The sequence below is a fragment of the Phycodurus eques genome, chromosome 4 (genome assembly GCF_024500275.1).
Source record: "Phycodurus eques isolate BA_2022a chromosome 4, UOR_Pequ_1.1, whole genome shotgun sequence".
Taxonomy (NCBI): Eukaryota; Metazoa; Chordata; class Actinopteri; order Syngnathiformes; family Syngnathidae; genus Phycodurus; species Phycodurus eques.
This window is the reverse complement of record NC_084528.1, coordinates 11694569-11720505: the sequence shown is the minus strand read 5'-3', so window position 1 is coordinate 11720505 and position 25937 is coordinate 11694569. Positions and strand designations below refer to the sequence as shown.

Here is a 25937-nt window from a genome sequence, read left to right as displayed (position 1 = left end):
CCGTTTTTATAAACTTACACTTTTAATAGTTATCAATGCCACCTCAGGTACACAAAAAATATGCACGGTAGGAATAAAAATCATGTTACCATCAATTGTTTTAATGGGTCGCAAATATATGCTGAGCATCAGGGTTATTGTTCATAAGAATTATTGGTACACTATGTTGTTACAGTATGTGGAGGGTCCGTTGGACAGTTATAACATCAGTGCTGAACTGAGCAGTGGTCAGCAAACTCATATAAAAAAGAAAGATTGCCAACAGTAGCTGAATAATAAAACATTTAGTTCTCTCTCAGCGCTTACATTGCAATAGGTGCAGCAAAGTGGAGCGTTTCATTGATCACACAATGAGGTCTGTGACAAGAAAAGAAACAGCAAGCCTGAACATGATTTTGTATTTTATATATAAATTAAGGATTTATACATTGCTCATAAAGAAAAAAATATATACAAAACATTTTGTAATCTTACATGACATTTACATGTGAATTTTACACAACATTTTCAATAACTTACAAATGCTTTATTTGAATAAAAAATATATCTCTTTACAAAACATCTGCATATGTACATATTCATAGATAACATTTCTGAAGAGTACGGTCATGTTTTAAGGTTATCTCTGATCTGAACTTACTTGCCCTCTGCTTTCACCAGATGCATCTTTTAAATCCTCATCCATAAGAAATATGCACTTTGCAAAATATATTACATATTGAGAACACAAGACATCTCACTAAAGAATTCCATCAAGTATCAAAACTGTATAAATGTACAAAATGTAACAGCAATGACACAGAGGTACAACGTACCAGAGTGGATCACCTCTGAGCCAACATGCAGTTATGAAATAATGAGCGCGCGCGCACACTCACACACTCTACCACTCAGCATTTTATTACTACACAGCATACAGTATATGTCTACTAATGCAGTAAATGTTATGTGTCCTTTGAAAACATATGCCTATACAGTAATAAAGGCACTGCTATGATGTAGAAAGGATCAAACAGATGTAAATTCTAATACTGATGGGGGCTCACGTTCGTGCCATTCTTCTTCGTTCACGTTTATTGTACATTTGTTGGCAGCAGCTGATGACTTAGTGGCGGTGGGCGACAACGAAGCAGATAAAAGGCCTTGTATTCATCAAGCGTTTTAAAATATGCATGTTGATGGAGAACATGGAGTGACAAAAATAATTGCTTGTTTAATTAGCGAGGTAAAGTGTACTGAGTGGGGCAGGAAATTTGAAAAAAGTCAAAACAGTCAATCAAGTTGCAGGACTTGTGTGTGTGCTGTTTGCAACTGAAATGGGTTAAATGCACAGGAAGAGAAAAACAAAAAAGAAAAAAAAACATGGAGAAAGGATGCCGGTCGTTGGACAATGCCAGCCATGGCCACTAGGGACGAGCAGGGTAGGATGAGTGCGACTTTATTATAAGATTTGGCTGCGTACAATGAGTGTGCACCATAAGGCACAGTTAGACCCCAAAACAACAAACACTCCTCTGAGTTAATGGTACTCATAACCTCGACACCACAATGAAGATGTGGAAGTTGCATCTTGTAAAATAAGAACTAATGAAAGAATAGGAGCATAAGCTTAACTGAGCCTCAAACGACATGTTGACACTTGGCTTCTTTGCCTTTTGATCATGGATTCAATCCTAAAACTTGGGCATCATCAGTGCTGCTCACATGCATGAACATGACACTCAATAGACCCTGTAATAATTATGCAAAAGATGCTCTACTTTGAGATTGTTGATGTGTGCCTATTTCACAAGGTGGTTCCCTCATTTACAATAGTTATTTGGGACACAGAGAAGCAGATCCAACTACAACTCATGACAATAAATTACTTTGGATCATTTCCATATAGATACTTCGGCCCCATAGAACCAATGCACTGAAAAGACTAGACTTCTACAGACCATTTGTCATTTGAACGCTCACATTTAAAGACATTTCTGTGGATAAACAAATTAATGGCACACAAACCAGTAGTAAACCAAGGAAATTGTTGCGTTAGAATACTGCACAGTAAAAGCTTTCCCATTGGAACTAGAAAAATGGTACTGCACTTCAATAATTAAATCCAGGCCCATATAGTTTGTCAGTCGGAGGCAGCAACCAATTAAATAGCGGCCATATAACTTTAAAAAGTCGGGCGCACCGAGTGTATTCGGAGAGAGGAAACTTCTTTTTACGTTCTCGTTTTCCTGCCACTTGAAAAAGAAGACGATGACATCAGCGCTGAAGGTTAAATCAAAACAGGGGACGTGGGCATGAAAATCAAATTAAAAATGTGTCATTTGGCATTGTGACATAATTACCCTAAAGAGCATTAACTATTAGATCAGAGGCTCTTATACCAACACTCACAGAGTGTAGCAAGGCCCTATTCTTCTTCACCAACCTATAAGAAGGTGATGAGGCACCTCTTCTTTCTCATTTCCATTCTTTACCTTTTGTGTTTACACCGCAAATGGCAAGGGACCTCAGTGTTGGTGAAAGTGTGCTTTGTTTTTCTGAGCAGCTCTCTGACTTTGTTTGGCATCAACCGGAAAAAGTCTAAATATGTCATTATATATTCATATTAAGTAAACAAAGAAGTCTTTCTCCCGGATGCCGCAGGCATCAAACCATGGTGCAGATGGTGTTGAGATTGGGGTCAAAGCGGACGACTTTCCCCTCGGCAGCTTTTGTGTTGGTGTTGTACATGGGATTCTCAAAGGTGGCCTGTCCGTTGTTGTTCTCGTGCACAGAACATCCGGTGTACTGTGCTTTGTCTGTTTTCCTGCGGATAAAGGAAAGGCTTGCAAATTGGTTGAAAGAGAGGATCCCAATTATCCTCCCTCCTTCCGAACCAATAAACATGTGTCCATTAGCTTGCTGTGGACAGCTGTAGTAGGTAGATGAGGCTCAGTGGTAATTATTGTTGAAAAGAGCAGTGCCCCTTTCACTGCTAACGAACATAATGAGTGCAAAAGTAAGCTACTACGGATGATGACTTGATTATTATTGCTTCATTGCTTTAAAGCGGGGGTGTCAAAACTCTTTTTTGTCTCGGGCCGCATTGGAGTTATGATTTCCCTCAGAGGGCCGTTAGAACAGTGAAACCATATAAATGTTGAATCATCACCAAAACATATTACCATTACACAACAAATTGAGGGATAACTAGTTTTGAAATCAGAAGACAAGGATAATAGTTTGTTCAAGTATTGTTTAAGTTACTGTAGGAGAAGGGTTTGGTAACAGAAAAATGAAATATCTCAACATTATTGTTCATTATTATGACAAGTTGGAATTTGGTTACAGATTTGAGCAAAAATCACGGAAGTTGACGAGCATGATTTGCTTTCGCGGGCCACATAAAATGATGCGGCGTGCCGCCTCTGGCCCCCGGGCCTTGAGTTTGACACCTACGCTTTAAAGCTTCTTGCCCCCCAAAAATGCTAACGTTATCAAGTGAGAAAGCATGTTGTGGAAATGGATGGGAGACGCACCTCTGTTTGTAGAGATAAAAACCGAGTCCGGCCAAGATGAGGGCAAAGAAAGGCACGAGGATCGCGACAGCAACAGAGCTGCTGTTGGTGGACGTGTTGGTTTCAGGATCAGGGAGTGTAATATTCTCTCTCACACTCAAACCTGGAAAAAAGGCAATTTAAAAAAAATAAATAAACACTGACACCAATAATGTATGTTACGAAAGGCTATTAGGGCCACACTGAAAAAAAAAAAAAAAAAAAATGCAAACATCGCTCCCATTCTATGAAAATCAAATCAATATTACAAACTGCATGAAGATGAGGACTGAGTTTGAAACAATGAAATGATGTAATGTTTTGGCACACAACGGCATCACCATCATTACAAGCAATTTAATGTGATTGTTTGTTCTTCTGAAAGAACAACACACATTGAAATCCTCTCTTTTGCTGGATTTGTTCGATAATCTAACCAGAAGCGTTTATCACTGCAGGTCCCTCTCTAGTGATGGCGAGACAGCTGGTCTGCGTTTTATGTTTCGGGGAATTTCACACACATTCACTCATTAAAATGAATAGAATGAATTTTTTGTTCTTGTACTATTACAGCTTATTGTTGTAACATTACAGCTTTATTCATGTGATTTTACAGTTTGTAACCTTTTCCTTCCTTTCAACATGGCCATACAACTTTGATTTATGTGGATAATTGATATTATAGAAAATAGTGAAAAAATGGCACATAACACAAACATGGACATGAAACGGAAATCGAAAAAAAAAAAAAAAAGAAATACATTTTGTCCGCTGGTGATGGCGGTGATGATGACTTTGATGACAAGCAAGAAATGCAGCAGCCAGCTGATAAAGATGAAAACTGTAATGAGCACACAGATAATGATCACTGTGACTTTGATAATCGCGTTGAAGACAATCACAAGATGATGAAAACAGTGACGCAGAGCAAGAAGAAATGAAGGACAATGACATGGGGGAAGATAATGTCCCTTTAGCTCATTATTCAGGAGGGGAGGGGCCGGATGGAAACAGATTATAATATTAAATGGATGATGAGACCTAAAATTTGTTTCATATACTCAGCAGACACTTCATTAAGTCTGCCTGCACAATCTAATGAGATCCAATCTGGGAGCTGTCTCAAAAAATCTGCCTTCAAGTTTTGCTATGCTTTAAGTGACGCTGTCTGACAGGTAGAATGAATGGCTGCAACTAACGATTATATTAACAATTGATTAATTTGTCTGTTATTTTTTTTTCAATTAATTGATGAATCAGGTTCAAAAACATTCTTTAATTTTCATCCCTTTATGTATAAAAAAAAGACGATTTCAAAGTGACACAATTGAAATGGATTCTGGTTCGGTCTGTAAAATGTCAGAAAATAGTCAAATATGTTGATCATTGTTTTAAAAAGTTAAAGCAGATGATGGCAAATGTTTTATTTTAATTAAACAAAGCAATTAGTCAATCAGCTTTGATGGAGCACGAAGAAAATCGGAGGATATTTACTGTTGAGAGGCGGAAATTCTGAGCATTTGGACATTTTTATGTTAAACAATGCCTCTAAACGATCAATCGATTATCAAAATAGTTGTTGATTTATTTATTAATTTGTTAGTTGTCAAATAATCCATTAATTGTTGCACCTCTCCGTATAATGTTTATTATTGTGGTTGTATTTGGCAGTGATGTAGAATTGTACGGCACAAAGAGGCGTTTCTAATATTTTTTCCCTTTCAAATTAAATATGGTTACCACAATATTAGAAAAACCTCAGTACACCAGTGCAAAAAATAACTGTAATAATAATAACAACAACAACAACAATAATTTTATAATAATACCTGTGTCAATCAAAAATTAACATTATATTAGTAAAGGTATGAACTTTAATACAGCTGTACATACGCATTGTGGCTTGTGTGCGTACGTACGCAAATATTTAATTTTTATATTGTTTTCAATAATAAAATATTAATCATGTGACTTTAAAATTAGACTCAGCAGGGGTGTCAATGTGTGTTCTCAACATCATCGCCATTGTAGTTCTCGTGTAAAACGCCCTCAAGTGAAAGCAGAATCATTTCTGTCACACAGGAGGAGGTAATCTGAACGTGGCACATTTATTTTGATGACCGTCAGGGGAAAATCTGATTCCATCTCCATATTTTCACCATTTTGTCACGTGAATTGACTGTGTGATGCTGATGTAAATCTGCAAAATGGGATGGAGCTACTGCAATACATGCATATTGGAATACTTACAGACATTTGCAAAAACATACCAAGTCTCTGTAGTCCAAACTGTCCATAGTCTTTACCCTGTATAAAGCCTTGGCACACAAAGCTGCTGCCCTCGGGCTCAGCTGAAACCTGGAGGAGAAAAAAAAAGAGGCAGAACTAAACTGAGTGTTTTGTTTCAACTGCATGTGTAAAATTGGGATTTTTCTTGGCAGCTCAGACAATGTTGGCTCTGCGGCACCCAAGACATCAAACACTAAAGGTCCTGTATTTAGTACAGTCAACACATCCTTTCATGGAGCATTGGAAATGGCACCTATTTTTATGGAGCGTGAGGCAAAGCAACAGACGATAAATATATCTGTACTGTGTGGGAAGAGTAGACACTCTTACTAAGTGAAACATGATGTTTACTTGAAAAAGAAATAAGAGACTTCAGCAGACATGGCTCATCGTAAATTTGGGAGCCTTCTCTGGTGATTGACTGAGCTTCTTCAGCAAATTGTCAGTGGGGAACACTGACAAACAACCAGTGTAAATGTATGCAAACAAAAATAGACACATTTGTTCCTTTGTGTGGCCATTGTTTCTACACATGCAGCTGTTCTTCTGTTGCTGTAAATAGGATTAGCAAAAAAAAAAAAAAAAAAAAAAAAGTGTGTTTGGCAACTGTGTAAATCCAGGCCCATAGCACAAAATAATAAACTGTCAAAAAATAAGATGAAGACTGTAATATTGTTGTGAAATCACACATAATTTGCTGCCTTTTCAAAGTGGGCACGCACTATTAGGGACACAGTGAGGTAGGGGGCATCTTTCCAGCACACATACAGTATGGTAGTTAGGTGCCTTGCTCAAAGGTGCCTCAGGGATGTGCTGCTCATTGCCTTTTGATGTTCTTATCCCCATTTCTAGAGCCAGATTAAATAGTCAGCATTCCAAGCTATTTTTAGAGTTCGATGGGTTAGCTCCTCCTGATTTGTGCGTAAACTTACAAATCCGTCCATCGACCAGGTCTCCTCTGTAAGCCGACTCAAGGAGCTGTGGGCCAGCGCTCTCATGTGGTACAGCAGAAGCGTCAACCTCACCTCCTGGTGCTTGTACACCCCTTTGGAAGCGAGAAGAGTCATTCATGAAATGACATATTTGAAAAGTTGGCATCTCGTAATCAGCATATTAATTCAGAGCCGAGGCCAAGAAAGATGAGTTGTGAGGTCAATATGACACTCGACATATAAAATCACATCACTTCATCCTTGAGTCCAAATAGAGATTCTTCCTGAGGCGTTCCTCGGGGCCACATGCCGACAGAAGGGCCAACGTGAAACCTTTCATGCTGCTGGCCAGAGAGACATTTGCATGCCTCTGTGAACAAGGCATGAAAAGGCAAGGAAAAATGAGAAAACAGTCGAGGAGAGGAGGAGATGGGTGAACACTTGAGCGAGCAGTTTGTCAGTCATTCCATGCGGACTAATACATCCGTCTTTAAAGCCAATAAGTAATTTCCACTCTCACGCATGAGATCATTTGGTGATTGACTGATTGACATCGGGCCCCCTCAGATAAATGGAAGTGACACACAGATGTAGTGATGGGAGGGAAAAGGCGGGCGGCGGAGACGGATGATTTATAGATGGCTCACCAGAGAGCAGAAACTCCAAGCTACTGTCGTTTAAAGTTACATTCACTTTTCCCGTTGTGGTATTAAAGCTTGTGACTGCCATCGTCATTGGCTGCTTCTGTCCCTTGTAATCATAGGAGCCTTTCCACAGGAAATCAGGAGCAAAGACGTCCTCAGGAACTTGTGGAAAAGAGATCCATTATTTTTGACAGAAATAACGAGAACATATTACGAGGAAAGAAGTAAAAATGCATGAACCTGTTCATTGTCAACTATGTCTAATATGCTGTACATTATAACAACGACAACAAAAAATGCCAAGTTGAAAGAGGATTAGATAAGCAGTTGAGACAACATATCCAATTTTTGATAAGAGTCTATTCATCTCTTTCCCTCCTCTCCTAGTTTGCTTTGCCCATCTTGATCTAGATTAAATCCACGGGGGAAGAGATTATAACGCCAAATCTATGTGACTATACTTGTCATTAGGAACTGTGAGTAAAAGGCGATGTTATGTCAGTCAATTTGTGGGTCAAAAGAGATGAGCTCGTCATTATTTCAGTATTCACACTTTTCGTGACATTTGTGGTGACTCAAGTCCTTCTGTCGACGACATTTTCTCTTCATTGTGGCGCTTTCCACACTCCGCAGAGTCTTTGCGGGGTTATGGACACATACACAACTACTATTAGACTATAGGGAATAAAGTGGATAATTAGCTAAAACTGTTTGCAATTGCCGCCACATGTTGGCGCCTCCCACGAGAGATCCCATTGAGATGAGGAGATAGCAAAGGAATATATATAAATATATATATATATTCCTTTGCTATTGTATTGTATTATGCCTTACAAGCGTCAGCCTCACAGTTCTGAGTTCAATCCCCGTCCCCGCCTGTGTGGAGTTTGCATGTTCTCCCCGTGCCTGCGTGGGTTTTCTCCGGGCACTCCGGTTTCCTCCCACATCCCAAAAACATGCATTCATTGGAGACTCTAAATTGCCCGTGGGCATGACTGTGAGTGCGAATGGTTGTTTGTTTGTATGTGCCCTGCGATTGGCTGGCAACCAGTTCAGGGTGTACCCCGCCTCCTGCCCGATGACAGCTGGGATAGGCTCCAGCATGCCCGCGACCCTAGTGAGGAGAAGCGGCTCAGAAAATGGATGGATGGATGGATATATATATATATATATATATATATATATATATATATATATCTCATGTATGAAAAGCATAGGCTCAAATCCCCTTACAGCTTTGAGATAGGTATCGTGTTAATGGAGGAAGGACACTCCATATATTCTTATTTATATTCATATTCTTCAGGTGCAGTGACACTCGCATTGTTGAAAAATCAGGTAAAATGTAGTGCTTATCTTCCCACTAAATTATTATGAGTATTTAATTACATTTTCTCCTTTATTAGACAATTTCATTTTGAGATGATGTATTAATAAGTTAATTATACATAATAGGAATACACACAGAATAACGTGCACCAAATCTAGCCAATAAATACAATAAATAAGTGGAAAGTTCATCCAGAGTCTTTTTTAGTGGATGAACACACAGGAGTGGTTTTGTCTCCCGGAGACAAGTTTTCATCAGATGACAGATGAACTCGATGAAAAAAGTGGTACAACTCATGACTCACCATTTATTTTCGGGCTTGCCGTCCCTGGTATTAGTTTGACAGTTTTTTCCTGTGATTTGGATCCAGCTGCAGAAAAACATAAATATGTCACAAAGATGGAGTGATTCATTGCATCAAGGCATCACAGCCAGAAGGGGCACGGAAAGTAAACAAGCTGCTCACCTGACACTTACTTTTCTTGTTCATCTTGTTTTCAATTTGGCACTGTGGCGACAAACTATTTACAAAACAAGGCTATCATTTTAAAGCAATCTGAACTAGTATTTCAATTATATTAATAATATTTTGCATACCAACCCAGGAATATGAGACAATAATTTAGCTCTATATATCTTTTCTGTTTTTACATCACACTGCATTGGAAAATCATCTAAAATCTAATAGTTTATGTCCTCTCTGTTTGGACTGATTGAAAGCTACAACTTCACTGCTCACACTATACGTTTGAATTGTTACCGTTCCACTACCATCCTGCAGGTGACGTTATGCAGATTTTTGGGTTGGACAGTATAAAAATCAATCAAATCAATTGAGAATAAGATAAGAAATAATAATAAGAAATTTCCATGTCGTCTTGTGGTGGACTTTCCCAATTGACAATTGGAAATTTATTCTGTAACATACAGCAGACACATTGTTGTAATACCAAAAGCTGCACCTCCCATCTCCCGCTCACATTTGTGGTCATGTTTCTGGGGTGCAGAATGAGGTTTAAAGTGTCCCCTTTATTAAAATTTGTGTCAGTCCTGCAAAACCAAATGGCCGCTTGTCCGAGTGCTTGAAATGTATTCATTGGAGAAATAGGAAATTTAACATTCTTATAAGCAGTCACTGAAAATAAAACAATGCCCCATTTAAAAGATAGTTATGTGGATTAGGCATAACAATAATGATAGGACTGATACTGAATATATATACTCTTCGCCTATGAACATAATGCTCCTCTGTATGGTTTTCTCTGCTTCCAACTCCTCAGTGGCATCATCTCCATCATCTGCCCTTGCAGACCTCTGCAGGCTACTTACCTCTGCACACGGGCACCTTGCCAGTCCAGCTGCCATCAGAGCGGCAGAAGCGGTGCTCTGAACCCCCAGAAAGGAAGTATCCTGGCTGACAGGTGTACACCAGGGTGTAACCATAGGAGGCCAGGTCTAGCCCCATCACATCGGAGTTGGCTGGGCTGTGCGGCTGCTTGCACGAATGAGCTGGAAAGCAGGCAGAGAGCAAAATATTTGCACACGCACATGAGCCATGTGATACATACCGTATTTTTACGACCATAAGGCGCACTTAAAAGTCTTACATTTTCTCCAAAATGGACACATGCAGCATGCCTTATGTGTGCACCGAGTTCCAAAATCTATAAATGTTGTTGTGTGATGAGCGCTCCGCTTGACTAACTGGGAGCATTTCCTGCCGACACGCTGCTTATATAGAGGAAAGGCGGACGTGACTGAGGACAACATGCGGATGTAAAGGGGGAAGGGGGCGCGTGAGGGAGGACGCTGAAGGCACGCCCCCGGTAAGTATATAGGGCCGGTATGTGCATTGTGCTAAACAACATCGGTTTGGCTAAGGGCCCCGAAAATGGCACTTACGAAGGCACACCCTTACAAAGCACAGTTTAAACTGAAAGCTGTCAGTTACGCGGAGGAACATGGGAATCGAGCAGCCGCGAGAGGATTCAAGATCAACGAATCCATAGTTCGCAAGTGGAGGAAGCAGGAAAACGAGCTTCGCCAAGTCATGAAGACGAAGATGAGTTTCCGCGGCAACAAGGCGAGGTGGTCCGAGTTGGAAGACCAACTCGAGCAATGGATTAAAGAGCAAAGAACAGCTGGGAAAAGCGTCTCTACAGTCACCATTCGACTGAGGGCAATGACACTTGCAGAAGAAATGAAAATCTAACATTTTCAAGGAGTTCCGTCTTGGTGCTTTCATTTTATGAAACGGCGCCATCTATCCATCCGGGCAAGGACTACCGTGGTGCAGCAACTTCCGGCGGATTACAAGGAAAAGTTGGTCATCTTCCGCTCCTACTGCAGTAAAAAGATTGCTGACAAAGACATCCATCCCAACCACATCACCAACATGGACGAGGTGCCGCTCACTTTCGACATCCCGGCGAACCACACTGTAGAGAAAAAGGGGACCACCACGGTAGGGCACGAGAAATTGGCTTTTACTGTTGTGCTTGGTTGCCATGGTAATGGACAGAAACTGCCACCTACGGTGATTTTTAAGAGGAAGACGCTGCCTAAAGAAAAGTTTCCAGCCGAATTCATCGTTAAGGCCAATCAAAAGGGCTGGACGAGGAGAAAATGAGAGTGTGGCTGAGTGAGGTGTACGTAAAGAGACTGGAAGGTTTTTTCCACGCGTCACCATCCCTGTTGATCTGTGACTCCATGCGTGCCCATCTCACAGCCGCTGTGAAAAACTAAGTGCAACTAAGACTGGGAGGCAACGCCGGGCGAGTTACACCACCATATGTGAATGGATTGTGGATGCTTGGGCTAAAGTATCTGCTTTGACTGTTGTCCGAGCTTTCGCGAAAACCGGCATCATTGCAGAACAGCCCCCCGGCAACGAGACTGACTCAGACAATGACGAGAGGGAACCCGGCGTGTTTGTTGGAGAACCCAGCTGTTCATTTCAGATACAGAAGATGAGGACTTTGATGGATTTCTGGATGAGGATTGATCAAAAAATAACGTGAGTACATTGTTAAATACTTCAATAAAGTACAACCGAACTCAGTTTTGCCTTTTTAAAAACATTGTTTTAGCGTATGTTTTACCATGCCTGTGCGCAATAATACAGTGCGCCTTATGTATGTGTTAAATACAGAAATAGACCCCGTAACTGAGACTGCTGCCTTTTAATGGCCTATAGTCGTGAAAATACGGTATATACAAATGGAGCGGGATACACATTTAAAGTGGTGGATAATTAGGAGCTAAGTGGGGGAAAGACTGGGGCACTTGGGGAGGCTTATGTAAAACTTGCTAAAAAGGGAAGCACATACATTGTAGTATTTAATTAAGCCCAGGGAGCTATTACGAAAATGGCATATTGATAATTTAAAATGCTTAATTTCTTTAATGATAGAAATTTAGCCCATCAGAAGCATTGCTCAATAAGAAACTACAGACTGGAGATTGAAACTGATGTGAATGCCGTTGGACATTAAACTCTATTCGCGGGGCCTTCATTTCACTTTGGAATATGACTGGGAATCATGTGAGCATACTTTATTGAAGTCGTCATTCATTTATTATATTACTGGAAATGCAGCCATTAAAAACAGGAGGCCAGTACTTACAGTATGTGTGACACTGAACCAGCAACAGAAACTACTGTAAGACCTGAATATATATTAGCATTTTCTTTGATGAACAAAAACATGGTGGATGGGCCTCAGAGGCACGAACAATATTGGGAAATAGGAAAATAAATTTGCAGCTTGTGATTAAACATGTATATATGCCAGCTGTCAAATGAGAAACAGCTGTGAGAGAGTCACATTCACAAATTGGCACTTCATAGCTCCCCTAACGACAAAAAAAAAAGCAGTGGATTCGAATCACGATAAAACACATCTCAGGAGCTAAATACCTTCATAGATAAAATGCAGACAGTGTTAGCCCTGATTACATACTGTATGACAGGAAACTATATACTATTTCTGTTGACAACTCTTCTGATAGAAAATGTGTGATGACTATCTCATACAATATTAGAAAGTATAACAAAGTCTTCCTTAATAAATGTTTGTCCATCAAACACAATCAGTACAGTCGCTCACCACAGCATCTGAAATCTAATGATTTCCAATACAAAGTTGGATCTAAATTCTGTCTTTCAGCAGGTGTCAAACTCAGTTTTGTCATGGTCCATATTGTGGTTATAGTTTCCCTAAGACGGCCGTTCTGACTAAAAATATTAATGTATTACCGCCTCATATTATTACATATTTAAAACAAATTGATGGATAACTTCCTTTGAAATCAAGTCAAGAAAAAGTTTCTTCAACTATTGTTCAATCTTTTAAAAAAGTGTTTTGATAACAAAAACACATAGCATATGTTAACATTATTAAAAGTAAAAATATTTGGCAAGAAACATGAATTAGACGCACATACGTTGCTTTAGTCGGCCAAATGAAATGATGTGGTGGGCCAGAGCTGGCCCTGGGGCCTTGCATTTGACACATGTCCTTTACAGGAATAACTACTCACATTTTTAGTCACTAAACTGTATCATACTGATAAGCACAGAGCCAAGAACTGAATGTGGGGACTTTGAATGTTGGAACTATGACAGGAAAGGCTCAGGAGTTGGTTAAGATGATGATTAAGAAAAAGGTTGATATATTGTGTGTCCAGGAGAGCAGGTGGAAAGGCAGGGATGCTAGAAGTGTAGGGGCAGGGTTCAAATTACATTACTATAGTGTGGATGGCAAGAGAAATGGACTAGGGGTTATTTTAAATGAGTTCGCTAAGAATGTCTTGGAGGTTAAATGAGTGTCACATCGAGTGATGAGGCTGTAACTTGAAATTGAGGGTGTTATGTATAATGTAATTAGTGGTTATGCCCCACAGGTAGGTTGTGACCTAGAGGTGAAAGAGAAATTCTGGAAGGAGCTAGACGAAGTAGTTCTGAGCATTCCAGACAGAGAGAGTTGTGATGGGTGCAGATTGTAATGGACATGTTGGTGAAGGAAACAGGGGTGATGAAGAAGTGATGGGTAAATTTGGCATCCAGGAAAGGAACTTGGAGGGACAGATGGTGGTAGACTTTGTCAAAAGGATGGAAATGGTGGTAGTGAACACTTTTCTCCAACAGAGGCAGGGTGACCTCCAAGAGCGGGGGTAGAAGCACGCAGGTGGATTACATCTTGTGCAGACGATGCAATCTGAAGGAGGTTACTGACTGTAAGGTAGTGGTACAGGAGAATGTGGCTAGACAGTTTAGGATGGTGGTGTGTAAGATGACTCTGGTGGTGGGAAGAAAGATTAAGAAGAGAAAGGCAGAGAAGAGAACCATGTGGTGGAAGCTGAGAAAGGAAGAGAGTGTTGTGCGGCTTTTCGAGGAGAGGTGAAACAGTAGGAGCTTCCAGAAGACTGGACCACTAACGCCAAGATGATCAGAGAGGCAGGCAGGAGAGTACTTGGTGTATCTTTTGGTAGGAAAGTGGAGAAGGAGACTTGGTGGTGGAACCTCAAAGTACAGGAAATCATACAAGGAAAGAGGTTAGCTAATAAGAAGTGGGACACTGAGAGGACCGAGGAGAGGAGAAAGAATACATTGAGATGTGACAGAGGGCAAAGGTAGAGGTGGCAAAGGCCAAACAAGAGGCATATGATGACATGTATACCAGGTTGGATACTAAAGAAGGGGAGAAAGAGCTATACAGGTTGGCCAGGCAGAGGGATAGAGATGGGAAGGATGTGGACTAGGTTAGGGAGACCAAGGATAGAGATGAAAATGTGTTGACTGGTGCCAGTAGTGTGATGGACAGATGGAAAGAATACTTTGAGGAGTTGATGAATGAGGAAAATGAGAGAGAAGAGCCTGGTTTGTTAGATTATCCCCAAACACTGAATTTAAGCCACAGTACACTGTGAAGTCACAGGTGCAATCACTTCATGAAATCGGGATATTTCCCATAATATTTAATGCATCCCAGGGATCAGTTTGAATAAATAACCGAATACTTGAAGCGAAAAGGCCTTATAACGAAGAGGAAATGCCCTTGAAATGGGTGTTTGAACAATACAACTCCAAGACCAACACAATTAACATTAGAGACACCAGCCCAATCCCAAAACATGAATACAAAATAGAATCGGACAGCGAAAATGCTGTTTTTGAGGTGAAGTCAGGAAATATAGCAGGATTGCAAAATTTGGCGGTATTGTATATACTGCATGTACAGTACTGTCGATTCATGTAAAGTCATCACATTAAATGACACTGCATAATAAGTATGCATTGTGTAGTATGAATTATTTTTCATGTACTGCATAGTACATAGTAGTATAGCACTCCACTGCTGATAATCAATACAGCTGGTGTTTATTTAATTCACAACTGCTTGTCCTATAGACTGCTTATAATTAGGTACAGCTCAAGAAATTAGAATATCATGGAAAACTGAATTTATTTCTGCAGTTCAATTAAAAAAGTGGAACTCGTTACATTTGGTCAGGACAAAATACTGGAGAAACACAAGACTGTTATTTCCATGCGACCTTTTACTATATGAAAAGGAAGCTATCGCTAACATTGATATAAATATTGGGAGCATTACAGTGGAGCTGATGTGTGAAAAAATGAAAAAGAAATAACAATCGTAATAATATATTGGTAATGACTTTCAAGCACTCAATCGTGCCCACAGACACGTATTAAAAAGTACAAAAATATTAATATACATTTAGTCTTTATATTATTCCCCAAAACATTCCATACTGTTGACACGATCACGGTTTACTGATGCTGCACTTTGACTGATCTCCATCATGTTAAATGCATCTATTGGGTCGACAACAGGTTTTTTGCCTTGGCCAACAGTGCAAGAGTCAGTCAGCCTCACTTGTGAATCCATTTAAATGGTTTCACAAAAAGAGCTTTTAATCATGACGAAAGGTGTTCTCGCGAATTCATGAGGGTGTAGGGTCAATGGGTTGTGACAGTCATAATAATAATATATATAAAAACAAAAAAAACTCATGCTTAAGGTCCTATGCATTATTATTATAGTTCCCACTGGATCTTTTTGCCCACCTTATAGGATGTACAGGGAAAGTTTGAAAACTCAACAACAATTAATATGAATGATTACTATATGTACAGTTTAAATTTATTTGAAAAAGTTAAACTTTCAATAGATAAACCTCTTTTAAAAATATAAGTTTTGTAAGACCATTTGCAAACTACTGCAAGGTTTTTAAATAAATCTAATTTGCAGTGAGGCTCTAAATTGCAAATGTATTTTTTACAAAGCAGAAATATAAAGATGATACACACAACAGGAATCAAACAGTTAACTCCTAAGGAAAAGGTGAAATTTTCTGAAGTATTATTTAAAATAACTTAAAAAATACTCTGGCAAGAGGATGGTCCATGTTTCAAAGTCTCTCCCTTGTGAATGTATATATTTATTAAAAGAGCTGCATTGATCCATTCTATTCCATCTATCCTTTCTATTCTCTATTTGGGTTGTAACAATGACAGGATGAGGGCAGATGAAAATCAATAAATTTTTCAAGGCACCGCAGGTGATGGATGAGAGCCAGAGAGCTGCTCCTGCTGGGATGCAGCTTTAGCTGATAAAGACCAACCTGGCAAAGAAAGTGAAGCTGCTTAACACAGGAAGTGAGGACATTGAAATGCTTCAAGGGCTTTTGCCTCTGATTGATAAGTGGGTTGCCTGTCAGTTAATTACAGGTCCTGGCAATACAATGTCATCATTATGTACAAAAGGATAACAATATGTACCTACGGTATTTCATTATGGTGATATATGATGAATTACAATGCACCCAATAACTACAGTTTATGAAACTGTTGATCCTGTGTGTGTGGTATCAGGGCAAATCCCCCTGGTCCTTTTCCATCACCCATGCAGGAAATGAGAATGTTGCTGACATGAGAACCACTTTTGGTATTGTGGCTAGTCTCATTTTTGAGAAATCGTCGCTCGAGGGGTCACAGAAGTCACAATGTTGCTAAGTTGGCAATACAACAATTCGTAGCTCTGGCTCGCTTGTGCAGTCCACACACGTGCAGACATATTTTACACACTGCCCGTCACAGGTCAGTGTTGGTACTACAGCAGACATCTGGTTTGGGGGACGAGATATCGTACATAATGTGTGGTGTGTTGTATTGGGCGTAATGAGCAAACGAGAAACAACGACAGCAGTAAGAACCGCTTTCCTTGTCTCGCACATTTAAAAAATTGGACAAGATGTTCAAATGGTTTTGTGTGTACCCCGCTTAACTCACATGCACACCCTCGAAAGATACACGTATTATAGATTATGCAGACAATGGAGGGTAGGCATTGAAAAGTATCTGCCACCTCAGCACAAATGTCTCCAGGAATTTTAAGTGGGTGTTACCACACGGGTTAGATTAAGATTACGTATCATGTGAAACCCCTTATCACCACACAGCGCTCACTACTTCCACTGTGTGTGCATTGTGTAATTGTGACAGTTGTAAGACTGTTTCAGTCATAGAGGCTGTAGCTGAAAAGGATGCCTTTGAGATAAATGAATTAAATCACAGCTTCCATAAGTGGTTGGCCTGGTAACGCCTGCTTGGGCCCATTTTGACAATGGTCAGAATTTAGAGGTTGTTCCAACAGAACGACTGCAATTACCGTCATTTCTCATGTATAATACACCCCCCCCCCAAAAAAAATAATTGTCAAAAGTCAATAGTGCGCATTATACATAAGTATAGGGGCAAAATAAAAAATAAAATAATAATACAATAAAATAAAATAAAGATGATTCTGATTCTGAAATGGAAAAAACATTTTACACATTTTATATATGTATGCCGCCATCTAGTGGTTATGAAAAAGCTGTATACCTTCATTCCAACATGCCAATGCCACCTAGAGGTTACGAGAAAGGTGGACACTTTCATTCTTATACAAGAAGCCCTCAATTTACGAACGAGTTCCGTTCCTACACTGGCGACGTATCACGAATTTCCGCGTAAGTCGGATTTCACCGTTAAAGTCTAAATTTATGGTGAAATAATTATGTTACGGGTATTGTCCCTCGTGATTATGAGAGCAAGCTCAGTGTGTGTGGGCGTGTGCGTCGATGTGTGAGTGAGACTGGACTGCGCAGGCGTCGTCCGGCGGGACTGTGAAGGAGGAAGGAGTGCGCGGCGGTGCGACTGTGTACAGTAGCAAGTGTAGTGACGGCGCCCATGGAAGAAGTAGCGAATTAGCGGAGGACCCGTTGATGTTGAATGTGCAGAGGAGCAAATAAAGCCATTAAAGCAGCAAATCGGTGCTTCGTGGCTTTATTGTTGCCGCCACCCAGCTCTGCTGTGCAACGAGAGAAGGGAGTTAACCCCTGCGTCTCCCGACCACGGTCAGGTGACCGTAGCAGGAAATGTTAACACTTCGTATAAAAAAACAAATACATTAAAATAAAAAAATAAGATGATGTACTTACCATTACTGCTGAGAGTGTGAAAAAAGGAGGGCAAAAAGGCAAAGATACCCCCGGCGCACAAACACAGACAAGCACTATGCACTAGCTAAGCAGAAACACTATTGTGCTGGGACAAAATGGCGGACGAGGCACAGGCGTCGTAAAGTTGAAACGTTCTATGTCGAGTGCGTTGTAACTCGAAGACATCCTGTATACCACCGCCACCTACTGGTTATAAAAAAGGTGTAGCCTACACTTTCATTCCAATATGACAGGGGTACGTATGACTTCATATATGTACAGTTGTGCTCATAAGTATGCATACCCTGGCAGACTTTGCGAAATATATATATATATATATATATATATATATATATATATATATATATATATATATATATATATTTATTTTATTTTATTTTATTTTTTTAAATATGACTGATGACTGAACAACAACCATCATTAAATTCTTTATGGGTATGTTTTGTTTAATGATAATGCTTTTCTGTAATGCTTGCCCATTTAATTTTAATCCCATTAAAATAAAATTAAATGCGTTTCCCCTGGTCCTTCATGTTTTCTTTGGAGAACTGTACCCATCTTACAAATTCTGCCTGGGTAATCAAACATAACTACAACTGTGTTTTCTCATTTACTAAATAAAAGTAAGGCTGTGAATTTCAAAATAAGAGCAAGTAAAGAAAAAAAAAGTATTTAGAATAATTCTTTGAAAAAATAAAACAAAATACAGATAATACTTCATGTTTTGATCATATTGGTAGAAGCAATATCATGCATTGTAAAAATGCATTATACATAGGTAAAAGGGTTTTCCAGAATTCTGAGGTCAACTTTGGGGGTGCGCATTATACACGAGAAATTACGGTACATACAGTATCTCACTTGGTGAGGACCCCAGGTGGAGGCTGAAACTTCCATGGCAACAAGTGAATAAAAGACAGTATTGTAAGGTATGGTCAAATTATTGCTAAATCAAGCAACACATTCACTTATTTGGCAACAGTAGCTGTCTGCTTTGTCACACGCCCTAACTCTGCCCATGGTCATCATGGTAACAAAAGACATACAACACAATGCCAATCCAAAGTGATTTCAAAGGTCAGAGACCTTTTTAAGACACCTAGGAACTTTTTAAAATTGTGCAAAAATTGCCTTTGAGGAGTGTGAAGCACAATTACTTACGGATACAGGTAGGCTGGGTGCCGGTCCACGTGAGATCAGATAAACACAGGCGGGTGATGGAGCCCTGGAGAATGTGTCCCTGTTGGCACTGGAAGTCCACTCTGCTGCCCACCTGGACACAAACACACACACACAAAACTCTGTAAAGCAAAATAAAACATTTTAAAATGATTGTGTGTCACGTGAAGGGAGTAATTCTTTGGAATGGCTTTTCCATTTTTTGTTCTCAAGTGATCCAAGTACAAAGCTAAGCTACTTGTGGTTTTACTTTGAGATCCATGTCTTATCAGATATCCTGCTGAACGAATAATAAAAAATTGTTTTCACTTATCTTCTAAGTGACACTGAAAAAGCAACAAGAAGGACAAATTGAAATACACTGACTGAACATATCTCACGGTGAGAACTGAGCTCATGGCGGGGGTCATGATATACAGTATACTTTGTTCGAATATGCGCCGTTCTGTTCTGAACTGACTAGTTTAACACACACACACACACACACACACACAAGGCCACCGTATGGCCTTAAAATAAAATCTCTGACTTGTTTTCCCTAAAGAATTATTAGATTTATGATTTCAATGACAAGAACATTATTTAAAACTTGGAGAAAGAAACAACCCTAAATACAGTTTAATAAAAAATGTATTTAGGGTTTTTAAACTTAGTGATCACCGATCACCAAGTTTAAAAAAACGATAACTGATCACCGATCCAATCACAAGATGGAGCAATGTGTCTATTTACATGACTTGTTCATTTATTGTATATAATTGTGTCCTGTATGACTTGTGCATTTATTGTATATACTTGTGTACTGTATACTGAATACTGTATCTTCAAAATTATTCTCTAGCATTTTAGACAAAAGTTAAAACATCAATGACCTCTTGGGGGCATTCATTGATTGGCCACTGACATACGTTTAGTTCAAATCAACATTACAACATGACAGAAATAATGGGTGCTAACTTACTGTAATTAAATTACTTTAACAAATACTGTTAATGACATGCGTACTCTAACTTTCTCACTATCCCGGCTATACGGACAGGTGTTGTCCAGAGTTTGCGTCCGTTTGGCCTTTCCTTTTTGCTTTTCCCCCCACACTGCGTTGCTTGAACACAGCATGCTCCTCCTTGTGTACATTCTTCAGGTGCCCAATCAAATTTGTGTTGAAGCATTTAGATGATGTTCCCCACGACGTACTTCAGTTGTGCACAGACTGCAAATAACTTACGTCGGCGTAGTCTATTTTTCACACCTGGATTTGGGGATCCTCTGCAATGCCTCCTTGCAGAGCCTCTCCAGTTCTGTCAGGTTGGATGATGATCTCTCCAGAGATGCTCAATTGGGTTTAAGTCAGGGCTCTGGCTGGGCCATTCAAGAACAGTCACGGAGTTGTTCTGAAGCCACTCCTTCGTTATTTTAGCTGTGTGCTTAGGTTGATTCTGATTCCTGGAAGGTGAACCTTCGGCACAGTCTGAGGTCCTGAGCACTCTGGAGAAGGTTTTCATCCAGGATATCCCTGTACTTGACCGCATTATTACCTCTCTCACCAAAGCTGTGTGTGTGTGTGTGAGTGTATATATATATATATATACACACTTCACACACTGAAATTAGCATTAAAAACATTAAGTTTAGTGAAGTAAGGCATCTTTAATTGTCAGTCTCAATAAACATTTACAGTATGTTAATTTAAATCTAATGTAAGAGACAATATGTGATTAAATGATAAGGGCAGTGTATGTGAATGTCGAGAAACGATTTGGTGTTGTTAAGATTTTCTCTTCTGTTTTTTTATGTGGTAAGTTATATTCGGTAAAAACTATTGACATTTTTAGGAAAATTCAAGAAGATGTGTGACCTGTAGTATGGGCCAAGAAAGAACCCACTTTTTTCCCCACAAACTTGAAATAAATTTGTTCCTCAATTACTGATATAAATGCCAATGACCACATTTCCAGCATTTTAGCAAGGAGGGTCACTGATGGTGTAGAGGTACACTCGCCTGACTTTGTTGCGGGCAGCATGGGTTCAGTTTCCACTCAGTGACGGTGTGAATGTGAGCGCGAATGGTTGTCCGTTTCTATATGTGCCCTGTGACAGACTAGAGAGCAGTTCAGGGTGTAGTCCGCCTTTCGCCTGAAGTCAGCTTGGGATAGGCTCCAGCGCCCCGTGACCCTAACCAGGATAAGCTGTGTTGCAAATGGATGGATGGATAGCAAGGATGTGGGTAACTCTGAAGGTGCACAATTTGGAGCGGATCCAAATTCTGTGCTCTACTAAGTGCTATTGGAATTTCTAAAGTTGTATCAGTAGATCCAATATCTTTAAATCAGCTAAATTACATTCTTCTTTAATGCAACTCAACTGACCACTATGCACAACTCAAGAAGCATAAAGTGTACAGTGTTTTCTAAAAGATAATTTATTCATTTACCTTAAAACCAGTTGTGTAATTCATGAAGCCATGTTCGGGCACTCCTGGATTTTCACATGTGGTTCTTGTGGGTTCTGAAAAATGAAATCATGATGAGGATAAGGAGAATTACCGGTAGCTGAAGAGTAAGAACAAGCCAGTAAACCAATGGCTGATTATCAAATTACCCGTATGTTGATATGCTTTATTTCTTGTCAGCTAACTTCTTACAATACTTTTACTCACTTGAACTAAGTGAAATTAAACAATAGTCAACGTCATCTTTCCACACAAATGAATATACAAGGTTGAGACAGTGTTTTGTACCGATACATCGAGGCTGAGATCCACTCCAGTTGCCGTCCACCAGGCACATTCGTGTTGTTGAGCCTACCAGCACATCGGGAGGGTTGCAGCTAAAAGTCACCTCTGACTTAAAAATGAAGCTACGCCCTTCTCGCCGTCCTTTGGCAGGTGTACCTGGATCTCCACAGAACTTGGCTGCAAAGGCAGAGATGAAATAAACAACTAAATAAAAAAGTACTGTTGCTAAAATGATGAGGTGCGGGCACACGTCCAACATAGATGAGACATTTCCATTGGCAAGTGTGAAGCAAAGTTTTGCTGTCTGTAGTTGAACAGTCAAACTGGGTGGACACATTCATTCATTCATCTTGGTGGCAAGGTTATATTAAATGTTGAGTAAGTGAATACTGAACATGACCAAGATGCAAAAGAAAAATGGAGGCAAACTGCGGCTACTCGCCAATGCACAACATTTTAAATGAGGTTGTAGCAACAGCCTCAGTAGATGAACATAAGTCGATATAACTTTCAATTTTGCTGCTTATGTACATCTACTAAACTTGACAGAAGTGTCTGAGTGGTTTAGCTGGGGGGAGTCGCATTTGTAGTAATGCATCATTATTGCGATTTTTCAGTTTCTGGATCCTTCAATCTACCATAATAAAAATGATCAGGAACCACTCGGGAGGTGTTGGAGAGCAGAAGCAAGACCAAGAGTCACAGCAGCCAGTCAGAGAGTTAAAGCAGTGTGTGATGAAGCCAATAATGAGGCAAGCAGTTACGCCAGGCGGGAAGGTCTGTATGGAAGGTCTGGAAAGCGAGATAAGTTCTTGCTTGCTCTGATCCTCAAAGTCCAAATCCCAACACAAACATCACACAACAAATACCTTTACGCATGCATTCTCAAAGTTGGAATATAGTCCAGTCATGAATGGTTAAAGAGTGTTTAGTGGAAGCTAAGAAACACACCATTGATGTACTTTTCCATTTCATTTCAATATGTTTATCTATTTGGCGCTAAATATCAAACGAATGCCAAAAATACACCTCATTTCTTAATGTTATTCTCAACTCGTAACCCAACCTTAGTATTTAACAATACAGGGGAATCTGATCAGTCATTAACTTCAAGCATCACCCAAATCAGTTATGTACAGTTATATAGCAAGTATACTGTATGTATAGGAGAAAATGTCCGCAGGCAAAGGCAAGCTCAGCATATTTAGTGTCTCTGTGTGTCAGTGGGCATGCGTGTGGCTGAATGAGCATGAGAGGAAAGAGGGAACATGCAGGGAAACTTATTTCCACTAGCTCTTCTCGCGCTCTCTCTTCGCCTCTTGCCTTCCTTGATGAATTATCAATGCCTCTGAAGTAATCAATATGCAGTGGCCAGATTCAAAGTTCCCATTCCTGCAGACACACACAACCTCAGAAACTGTATTTTCCTGTTTTCTGTGTGTTGTGTTCGGGAATCCATCCATCCATTCTCTGAGCCGCTTATCCTCACAAGGGTCGCGGGCATGCTGCAGCTATCATCGGGCACGAGGTGGGGTACACCCTGAACTGGTTGCCAGCCAATCGCAGGGCGCATATAAACAAACAACCAGTCGCACTCACATTCACACCTACGGGCAATTTAGAGTAGTCAATTAACCTACCACGCATGTTTTTGGGATGTGGGAGGAAACCAGAGTGCCCGGAGAAAACCCACGCAGGCACGGGGAGAACAGTGCAAACTCCACACAGGCGGGGCCGGGAATTGAAACCCGGTCCTCAGAACTGTGAGGCAGATGCTCTAACCAGTCTAACACCGTGCCGCCTGTGTTAGGGAATATGACTGTGTAATGAAATTGCGATTTGCTACTTGTGCACATTTACGTTCGAACGCAGATGATTGCATCATTTTCAGGATTGCAGAATTGCAAGTCAGCAAAAAGTGCAGAGAAGGGATCCTGAGCTTATTTCTATCCCACATGCAGCTCAAACCTTCTATGTGTCAGAAATATCTAGGGCGTTCAATTTGAAACTGCATTAAAATATCAATTTGATTCAACATTAGATGTTAGATACACTTTGTTTTTTTAATTTATTTTTTTTGTTGCTGAGCTCAATGTTTTTGCAGGTATCTCCCCAATGCAGGCCTAACTATCTAAACTGAGGCAAAAACTACTGTATGTTCAGCGCTTATGTCAAACATGATTACAAAATCCTTGCTAGCAAGCTGCAACATGACACTTGTACTTAAGAGTGTACATGCAATGATCCTGGCTATGCAGGGGTCTGTTCTGCAAATAAATCGGAAGAACATGAACTGAGGCGGATTTACCACTTAATAATGGCCTCACAATTTATGAGGACCAGTAAGAAAGACTGCTGTACATAATTCTGTGCTGACATTTTAATGCATCGATAATAGCTTTTCTACACCCAAGATCAGCTCTTCTCAGTTTCCATTTATTTGCCTTTGTAAAACGTGGTAATTTATCACCGAGTTGCTGCCCCTTTAGAGTACTGCAGCAGGAGGTTGGCTTAACTACATGTTTACAAGAGTAATTTTTTTTTTATTTTTTTTTACCAGAGCTGCTTATTGATCGGAATTGTAAGCAACAGAAGTTTTACGTAGAAAACAACTATCTGGTCGGATATAGTGAACAATATTGTGACATTAATAGAACATAATGTTTTGATGTGTATTGTTGTTTGTGATGGGATGATGTTAAAATATGATGGTGTGTTGTGTACTTGTTTTGACTTCCCCCCCCCTTATTGCATTATCATCACATGAATATTCATTACAAAGAGAAATGCTTATGGAGGAGGAGCGTGTCATGATCTGTTTTTATTAACTTAGTTTTGATTAGATTTAGTTCGTCTCATGTTTTGTCAAGTTTTCCTGTCACATGTTCATGTTTTGTTCGCGCATTTGGTTATTGTTTCCACCTTTTCTTGTTAGCACTCTACCTTGTGTCAACCAATCAGCTCCCTCGAGCCACTCGTGTCTTGTCCATGTGTTCTTTGTTATCTCGTGATTCATTGATTTATCTTGGTTTTATTTTTGTATTTCACATAAACCTGCCATTTGAACAGGGGTGTGGAGACTATTTATATCCAGTGTAGCTTCCCTTCATCTCCTTAATAGTAATATTGTTAGTTTTTTTTCAAAGAATTATTCGGAAGTTAAGCACTTGGTTTGAACACTTAATCCTTTTTTAAAATTTACTTGCTCTTATTTTGAAAGTCACAGCCCTACTTTTATTTAGTAAATTAGAAAACACATAGTTGTGCTCATATGTTTGATTACCAAGGCAGAATTTGTAAGATGGGTACAATTCTTTAAAGAAAACATGAAGGACCAAGCAAAACACATTAAATTGTATTTTATTGGGATTCAAATTAAATGGTCAAGCATTTCACAAAAGCATTATCATTAAATAAAACATAACCCAAAATAAATTAATGATGGTTGTTGTTCAGTCATCAGTCATATTAAAAAAAACAACAATATTTCACAAATTCTGCCAGGGTATGTAAATTTATGAGCACAACTTTACATATACGCTGTCATACGCACCCCTGTCATATTGGAATGAAAGTGTAGGCTACATGTTTTTTATAACCACTAGGTGGCGTGGCATTTTGGAATGAAAGTGTACAGCTTTTTCATAACCACTAGATGGCGGCATACAGTTATAAAATTTGCAAGTTTTTCCATTTGCCCCGATACCCATGTATAATGCGCACTATTGACTTTTGACAATTTTTTGGGGGGAAAAAATGTTT

At 39.7% G+C, this 25937-nt stretch overlaps 1 protein-coding gene across 1 annotated transcript in view; it reads right to left on the bottom strand.

The window, feature by feature from the left end:
* Positions 1 to 440: 440 nt before the first annotated feature.
* Positions 441 to 25937, bottom strand: part of LOC133401234 (CUB and sushi domain-containing protein 3-like) — a 260580-nt gene continuing 235083 nt past the window's right edge. The window contains 10 exon segments of the mRNA XM_061673947.1: positions 441 to 2806; positions 3519 to 3660; positions 5807 to 5894; positions 6758 to 6870; positions 7405 to 7563; positions 9036 to 9101; positions 10061 to 10240; positions 19424 to 19535; positions 21873 to 21946; positions 22179 to 22352. Coding sequence (XP_061529931.1) covers positions 2647 to 2806; positions 3519 to 3660; positions 5807 to 5894; positions 6758 to 6870; positions 7405 to 7563; positions 9036 to 9101; positions 10061 to 10240; positions 19424 to 19535; positions 21873 to 21946; positions 22179 to 22352 — 1268 coding nt within the window. The 3' untranslated portion in view covers positions 441 to 2646.